General features: G+C 28.8%; 1 protein-coding gene across 1 annotated transcript; it reads left to right on the plus strand.

Annotated features, from left to right (window-relative positions):
- Positions 1 to 2,004: 2,004 nt before the first annotated feature.
- On the plus strand, positions 2,005 to 4,040 carry LOC116001664 (chlorophyllase-2, chloroplastic). Its single transcript, XM_031241564.1, has 2 exons — positions 2,005 to 2,317; positions 3,022 to 4,040. The coding sequence occupies exons 1-2, from the start codon at positions 2,057 to 2,059 to the stop codon at positions 3,706 to 3,708; spliced, it is 948 nt and encodes a 315-aa protein (XP_031097424.1). The 5' UTR covers positions 2,005 to 2,056; the 3' UTR covers positions 3,709 to 4,040.
- Positions 4,041 to 9,998: the final 5,958 nt, after the last annotated feature.

A 9,998-nucleotide genomic window follows, 5' to 3' on the forward strand; every position in this document is an offset into this window, starting at 1 on the left:
GGGGGGGGGGGGGGGGGGGGGGGGGGGGGGGGGGGGGGGGGGGGGGGGGGGGGGGGGGGGGGGGGGGGGGGGGGGGGGGGGGGGGGGGGGGGGGGGGGGGGGGGGGGGGGGGGGGGGGGGGGGGGGGGGGGGGGGGGGGGGGGGGGGACATAGTTTCTATTGTTAGGAATGTTAATTTTAGTTTGAAATTGATGGGTTGGTCAGATAAAATAAAAGAATTGTAGAGTTATGGTAAAAAGAAAAATAGTCTGATAAAAAAAATCAATTCGATTAGTCTAAAATTGATAAATCCGATCACCCAAACGGGCTAAATTGAAATTTAGTGGGATGGGTTGATAGATTGAGACACTCAAAGCTACTATTTGTTTTACAAATAATGTTTGCATGTCAATTTATTTTAATAAATATATTAACAATTTTATTACATAATAAATTATTATTAATAAAAATAAATAACTATATATATATATATATATATATATATATATATATTGCTTTCAAAAAATATTAATTATTTTTAGTTGCAATTTAGAAATGAAGTACTATTCCTGCTCCTTTAATTTCACATTGGAGGTGTTTGGTAAATAGTTGTTAGCAGCTTAACTATTTGATAGCATTAGTTGATTGTAGAAAGATATTTGAAAAGTTAGTTGATAACTGATTACATGCAAAATGAATTTTTCAAAAAACTGTTCGAAAAAGCTGCTTTGAGCAATTTTTTGAATATTAGCGTTTTGGAACAATAAACTATTACAAAAAGTTAATTAGTCTAGCATATATATTGATTGTTTAACCAAATCAAACAGTTAATAATGATCAAATCAGTCAAAATTGACTAATAAGCTAATTATGTTACCAAACATGTTCATTATCCTTGTTTTAGGCATATTAGGAATTCTCCTTGGGCTTTACATGTTCCTAGTCTGATTTAATACTTGGCTATTGACCCAACTCCTTTCGTTGGTCCAATTGCTCGCTATTCTAGGCCCACAAATGTTTGTACATATCAATACTAAATGTGACCCAAAAAAAATAGAAATTGTTATCAAATGTGAAAATGCGCTTACAGTAAAAGTGAAAATAATCCTTTTAGAAAATAAGGAGTTTAAGAAGCAAAATTCAGTGTAAGGTTTCAACCAATTCCAGTTTGACAATTTTGTAGACTAATACCTTTATGAATTATGAATAGTATGTTCGGGTTCTTGATTTCAGATTATAGAAAGGGAGTGTTTATAAGATCATGGCAGGAAATACAAAGAGGTTTTTTTTGGGATAGGAAATCTTTGATAATTTTATTCACATTTGAATAATAATTCACTTTAATTGCTTATCGCTTTAACTTTAGGCTCTAACTATATAGGAGTCACCTTTAAGTCTGACTTGTACTATACTCAAGTTAATTCCCATTCACACGGGGAAGCAAAATGTTGATATATTGATTTTGTTATCTCGAGTCTCTCTTAAGGGATGCGAATGTACGGCCAGTTGGCCACTCTAATTGGTTACATTCACCCTTTATTAATAGCTGACAATAAGTACTTAATATGTAACTGTATGTACATAATTTGAATATCGTTTTGGATCAGGGTCCACAAATGGCATGGTCCATGATATAATTTTCCAATAAATGAAAATTGTTATACGAGTTCTACTGCATGTACTCCCAACTTCTACTCCATCACTTATTCACTTTTACTCCCTTATGTGACAATTGGTGATTAATTATCTTTATCCTGTGAATTTCAATGAAAATGCCAACATCAGAATTTGGTGAGAGAGAATAAAAGTTAGGAGTAGAATTCGAAAATTAGAATAGTATTTTCCTTGTTATACTGTGGACTAAAGTTCATATTGCATTGTGAACCCACAACCGGCTATGGAATTATGGGCCAGCATCACTGCACTCATGAGAATGTTTTGAATAAAGCCCAAACTGGAAGCCCCTATGGAGTGAATAGAACAAAGAGGTGGGGGTTATAAGGGCCACAGAAAATTACTTTATCTATCCCAACTCCCAAGCAAACAGCATAGACTTAGACTTGGACTCTCATCAGCCATGGCAGTGACTTTCTCACCATCATCTTCTACTGCTACTAACATCTTTGATGTTGGCAAATACACAGTTGAGTTGGTGAGTGTTGAACCCCATAAATGCACCTCACACCCCCCTCCAAAGCCACTCTTGATTGCCACCCCTTCAGAAGGTGGGGTTTTCCCAATCTTCTTGTTTCTTCATGGCTACCTTTTCTACAATTCTTTCTACTCTCAGCTCATTCAACACATCGCTTCTCATGGCTTCATTGTTGTTGCTCCCCAGGTATTTGGATTGTTTCATGGTTTCAACTTCAGTTTACCTACCTGCCTTATCTTATCTTGTCTTGTTCACACCTCAATTATTAGATTTTATGTCTACAATCCTTTCATAAGAAATTAAGGGTGTTCATTCAGTTAATTCGGATAATAAATGACCAAACCGAATTAACTGAATTTACAAAATGCTTTAACCTTAATCAAATCGAAATTCATATTTCTGAACTAACCAAACTAATTTTTTTGGTTAATCAGTCTGTTAACCAAAATATTTCCAATTCATACTTTCACATATATATTACAAAATTAATGTAATTAATAGTATGATTTATGAGTTATAAAAACATTTAAAAAATATACATACACAGGTAATTTGGTTAACCAATTGGTTAATTCAATTGACTGTACTTTCAAACCAAATTAACCATTAACCGCAATTATTTAAAAATCCTTAACCATTAATTAGATTGAAATATTTCAATTAATAAATAGTTAACTGGATTTTTTCAATTCCATTGGTTAACTGTGTTTTCACCAAAGTTGGGAAAAATTTAGGAAGAGACAGGGCAATGATCAATGTTATGCTCCAATTGATGTCAAGTGCTAACTAATTAACCTAATTGCTTTCATAGTTTTTGGCATAATTATGTTGAGATTGATGAGAATGTTAGGACTTAAATTAGTTTGTTGGTTGGGTTTAATTTGATGCAGCTATATAGTGTAGCAGGGGCAGATGCAACTGAGGAAATAAAATGCACAGCCCAAATCACAAACTGGCTACCTGAAGGACTACACAATTTCCTTCCATCTCATATCCATCCAAACACAGAGAAGATAGCATTGGGAGGCCATAGCCGCGGGGGGAAAGTTGCATTCGGGCTAGCTCTAGGCAAGATAGCCACGACGAATGATCTGAAATTCTCGGCCCTGATAGGCGTGGACCCTGTCGATGGAATGGACAAGGGGAAACAGACACCCCCTCCTGTCCTGACCTACATTCCTCAGTCCTTTGATCTTGGCATGGCTGTGATGGTGCTCGGGTCAGGCCTCGGGGAGGTGAAGAGGAACCCTCTGTTCCCTCCTTGCGCGCCCAAGGGGGTGAACCACCGGGACTTCTACCACGAGTGTCGTGGGCCGGCCTATTACTTTGTCGCGAAAGACTATGGCCATGTTGACATGCTTGATGACGAGACTGGAGGGGTTCGCGGGAAGGCCACTTATTGTTTGTGCAAGAATGGGGAGGGGAGGGCCCCGATGAGGGCGTTTGTGGGGGGCGCTGTCGTGGCGTTCTTGAGGGCTTATTTGGATGGCGATTTCGCCTCGCTGGAAGCCATTAGAGACAGGCATGATGAAATTGCACCAGTTCAGCTCCAGACTGTGGCTTTCCTAGAAAATTAAACCAGTAAACATATTTGGTTAATTGGTTGCTTATTTAATCCTTATACATATGGAGGAGAAATGGAAAATTTGTTGCAAATCAAGGAGAGTTATGTGTATGTATTGCCACAATGAATAGCTGAATTAATGTTCCAAGAAAACCAGTAAACTTGCTTATTGAGGAAAAAGGGAAGATTTAATTTGTTGCAAATCAATGGAGAGTTATGTGTGTGGATAGCTGAATTAATGTTTCAGAAAAGCAGTCACTATTTGGTTTAGAAACTAAGGTACAACATATGATACAATGTTATCTAAGTTGGAGTAATTGGAATATGAATTTGAGTATCTTTTAATACTCAGCTTAAACAACTTGCATTGTGAGCTAAATCAATCTTTTTATATATAATACAAGCAAAATATTACAAATTTAGCTAATATATTTATAGGCTATAAAATGATTATAGTCAAGATATACTCCGTAATATATATGAGCTTTATTTTAATACTAGTTTTTCACGCGCATTGCCCTCAATTATTTTTATTGCCAAGATCAATGTTGATTTTGTCTTTAATCCAAACAGGTTGATTGTAGAAAATGAATGAATTATAAATTTATATATATAAGTTCTAATATATTTAAAGAATGCACAATAAGTATTTTACATACAAGATTAATGAATGTTGCAATAGTAATTATTTTTCAAATTTCTTCTTTTTCTGGTAATCTACCCTACTTACATTTGCACATAAAATCTTTTTAATAATACTAGTATTTTCTCCCGTACGTTGCACGGAATGAATTTCGTTATAATATTTTAAGAATATTTGAATCGATATATAATTATATAAATTATAATATCGAATATTATATAGTGCAATTGATTAAATTGGCTGAATCGATTATATTTTCTGATGTTATCCTTGCTTGAATTCGAGCAAATAATTGTCCAATTATCCGCGCGATGCACGAATAACATTTTTTGTTATCATATATTTAGATAATAAAATTAAAGATAAAATTATAAAAAAATTTTAATATTGAACGTGTACATTTATTTGGTTATAATATTATCAATTATGCTATTATAATGGCAATTGTATTATAGAATACCATATATAATATTACCAATTATGCTATTATGTTATTACTTAATTAATATGTTTTTTATACACGGTATTATATTATTACGTTAATACGTGAATAGAAACAATATTACCAAGTTAATTTTCATTATACATTTTCTTACCAAATAAGCTTTATTAATTATTTGACCAATAAAATATTTAATTAATTGACTACAAAAGTTTGGGCGGAAAAACAAAATAGGAGGATTTTTACTTTTATATATAGTATAGATAGATTAAATATATTTTCTCAAAATTGATTTTCATTCCTTATCCTATTTTATTTATTGATATTTTTTAATAGACACTATTTAAGAATGAATATATTCTATATTTATTGTTCCGTTTCATTACCAAAAAATAAAGTTATGTCTTTTAATGTACTTATTATTACCCCACTCTATCCCATTATATTTTACACCTTTTTTTTTTATAAAAAAAATGCATTTTACTTGGCATTATTTACTCTTCATTGTGCAAATTAATTATTTTTCTTTAACAATAATATCAATTCGTATGCAAATTAATTATTTTTCTTTAACAATAATATCAATTCGTATATATTAAAATTATTATTATTTTATATTAAATATTAGTATTTATAAATAAAATTATTATTATTTTATATTAAATATTAGTATTTATAAATATAATTAATCAATTATTATTCACAGAATTTGCAAACAATAATCTTACCAATTAGGCAATTATATTATAGAATATCATATATAATATTACTAATTATGCTATTATGTTATTACCTAATTAATATGTCTTTTCTACACGGTATTATGTTATTACGTTAATACATGAATATAGAAACAATATTAAAATTAATAGATATTGTTAATTTCCATTTTACAAATTTCTTACCAAATAAGTTTTATTAATTATTTGACCAATAAAATATTTAATTAATTGACTACAAAAGTTTGGGCGAGAAAATAAAATAAGAGGATTTTACTTTTATATATAGTATAGATAAGATTAAATATATTTCCTCAAAATTGTTTTAATTCATTATCCTATTTTATTTATTGATATATTTAATAGATACCATTTAAGAATGAATATATTCTATATTTATTGTTCCGTTTCATTACCAAAAAAAATAAATAATGTTATGTCTTTTAATTTACTTATTATTACCCCATCTATCCCATTATATTTTACACTTTATTTAAAAAAAAATACATTTTACTTGCACTATTTAATCTTCATTGTGCAAATTAATTATTTTTATTTAACAATAATATCAATTCGTATATACTAAAATTATTATTATTTTATATTAAATATTAATATTTATAAATATAATTAATCAATTATTATTCACAGAATTTTCAAACAATAATCTTACCAATTAGGCAATTATATTATAGGATACCATATATAATATGACTAATTATGCTATTATATTATTACCTAATTAAGATGTCTTTTCTACACGGTATTATGTTATTACGTTAATACATGAATATAGAAACAATATTTCAAATTAATAAATATTGTTAATTTCTATTTTACATTTTCTTACCAAATAAGTTTTATTAATTATTTTAACAATATTGTTCATTTTCAAGTTCTATATAAGGGCAATACCTTGTGAAAAAAAAATATAATCCTTCATCTCAAAAAAGTAATAGCTGTTGCAATATACAACGAAGATCATGAAGAACTGCAATATGTTTTTGATTCTTTCTCTGACGATTTTTTTGACTCTACTAAACCCTTCTTTAGGTATTATTTTTTCAATTTTTAATATANAATTATTATTATTTTATATTAAATATTAGTATTTATAAATATAATTAATCAATTATTATTCACAGAATTTGCAAACAATAATCTTACCAATTAGGCAATTATATTATAGAATATCATATATAATATTACTAATTATGCTATTATGTTATTACCTAATTAATATGTCTTTTCTACACGGTATTATGTTATTACGTTAATACATGAATATAGAAACAATATTAAAATTAATAGATATTGTTAATTTCCATTTTACAAATTTCTTACCAAATAAGTTTTATTAATTATTTGACCAATAAAATATTTAATTAATTGACTACAAAAGTTTGGGCGAGAAAATAAAATAAGAGGATTTTACTTTTATATATAGTATAGATAAGATTAAATATATTTCCTCAAAATTGTTTTAATTCATTATCCTATTTTATTTATTGATATATTTAATAGATACCATTTAAGAATGAATATATTCTATATTTATTGTTCCGTTTCATTACCAAAAAAAATAAATAATGTTATGTCTTTTAATTTACTTATTATTACCCCATCTATCCCATTATATTTTACACTTTATTTAAAAAAAAATACATTTTACTTGCACTATTTAATCTTCATTGTGCAAATTAATTATTTTTATTTAACAATAATATCAATTCGTATATACTAAAATTATTATTATTTTATATTAAATATTAATATTTATAAATATAATTAATCAATTATTATTCACAGAATTTTCAAACAATAATCTTACCAATTAGGCAATTATATTATAGGATACCATATATAATATGACTAATTATGCTATTATATTATTACCTAATTAAGATGTCTTTTCTACACGGTATTATGTTATTACGTTAATACATGAATATAGAAACAATATTTCAAATTAATAAATATTGTTAATTTCTATTTTACATTTTCTTACCAAATAAGTTTTATTAATTATTTTAACAATATTGTTCATTTTCAAGTTCTATATAAGGGCAATACCTTGTGAAAAAAAAATATAATCCTTCATCTCAAAAAAGTAATAGCTGTTGCAATATACAACGAAGATCATGAAGAACTGCAATATGTTTTTGATTCTTTCTCTGACGATTTTTTTGACTCTACTAAACCCTTCTTTAGGTATTATTTTTTCAATTTTTAATATANCTGTATATTAATTGATAAAATATAATACCTTATGTTTGTGATTCTTTCTCTGGCGATTTTTCTGACTCTACTAAACCCTCTAATAAACTTGATTTTATGTTAAGGTCAACTGAAGTTTTGCCCAGGAACTTTTACCACAAGTGGCGTATGTGGGAGCATTAGTTGTGGAAATTTGGCACTATTTCAATGGCCAGCAAGCAAGATGCCTCATGATTGTACATGTGCTGCTGCTGGGGCAGGTCAAAGCCTTTGTACTTGTCAAATCGTTTGTTAGATGATGTAATGAAAAAAATTTATTTTTCTAATTACAATAATAATACTCAGTAGTATATTGAGTATATTTACATTCCTAAAGAATCTCAAACACAATATTGACTGAAATTTTTAACAAATATAAATATAGTTAATTCCACTTTCATTCCTAGATTTATAGGTAGCAATCCACATGTAGTCCTTTTTTTTTTTAAACATCCCATTTTAGTGCTAATATTATTGTGGCATGACCGTTTTTAGTCCTCCACTAACAAAACCATTTAAATTTCTTAAAATACAAGACAATTTTTGTCTTCAATTATGATTTTTTTTCAATAAAAATAAAAATAAAAATAGAGCGGGTTAACTCCTTTTGTATAAAAAAGATCGAGATGTCCTTGTATTTAACGACTTTTCAACAATTTTGTTGACAAAGGACCAAAAATGGTCATGCCACAATAATACTAGGACTAATATGAGATCTTTTGAAAAAGGAATAAAAGTGATTTGTCACTTATAAATCTAGGACTAGGATAAAAATGGAATTAATTCAATATGAATATATCTATATTCCAACTTAAATCATTACATGTTTTTAGCATAGCTATTAGTCTATTACGTATCACTTTTAGAAAATAAAAAATGTCAAATAAATAAATATAATGTTATGAACTACAAAACATTGTTTATATAAAAAATATATAGAAATACTACATCAACTATCGTCTATGGATAAAATTCAACATATTGAAAGTCATTGTAAGATAATAATGCCTCTTATAATTAAAGTTGTACACTGTAACTCCATTATCTATAAGATTACATTTATTGTGATAATATACTTTTGCTTACTGCTTACTGAGAGGTTGCTCCTACAGTGTAGTTGGGTGAGAATCGATCGTAAGTCTTTCTTCTCAAATATCACCCATGTGACCAACTGAGTAGTATTTTTTTTTTTAAATTACTTTTCTACTCTACCATCTAATATATCATTTATTTTACCTAAACACTCCTGCATTCTAACAGTGTAAATTTTAGTTTGTATATAGGTAGATAATAAAGTTTAAGGGTTCTAAAATGAATTTATTAGTTAAATATTATATTAAAATATTTCAACTGTAATTGGTATATGGAAATGAAATTAAAAATAAAAAATTAATCATTGTATTGTATTAAAATATTACAACAGTAATTGGTATATGAAAATAAAATGTGGAAAAATTATAATATTATATATTCCTATTGAAAATTATTACAATAATCTATATTCCAACCGTAATTGAAATTGCATGACATAAATACTTCGTGGCAAAAGACTATGGCCATTAGAGACAGGCATGATGAAATTGCACCAGTTCAGCTCCAGACAGTGGCTTTCCAAGAAAATTAATTAAACCAGTAAACATATTTGGTTAATTGGTTGCTTATTTAATCCTTATACATATGGGGGAGAAAGGGAAAATTTGTTGCAAATCAATGGTGAGTTATGTGTATGTATTGCCACAATGAACAGCTGAATTAATGTTTCAGCTGAAAACCAGTCACTATTTGGTTTAGAAACTAAGGGTACAACATATGAAATTATTTTTACACTTTTTACAAACCTCCTTTTCTTTTCCATCAATAATTTTTCTATCAAGCATATCCCAAACACTACATTTTTGTTAATGATTTGTTATTAAAGGGGGATTAAATACAATGGGATTATCACTAGATAGAGGTTGAGGTGAGTCTTGGGAAATTGAGAAGTTGGATCTTGAATACTTTCATCTTTATAATAATTTGGTAGGTCATCATACTCATAACTACTACGAAAATATGAATTGGCCATTATAATTATGGAATTATATGATCAAGAAAATAGAAGATGTAGTTAACATTATATTAGTAAATGCTTATCTGGACAACATAAGGTTAAGAAAAATGCTACATCAGCAGGAAACCAGCGCCATGTCAGCAGGAAGACCGGGAAACCTGCAAAAAGTTCTAGATGAAAAAAAAAAGTTAGT

Source organism: Ipomoea triloba, chromosome 13 (assembly GCF_003576645.1).
Source record: "Ipomoea triloba cultivar NCNSP0323 chromosome 13, ASM357664v1".
Lineage (NCBI taxonomy): Eukaryota > Viridiplantae > Streptophyta > Magnoliopsida > Solanales > Convolvulaceae > Ipomoea > Ipomoea triloba.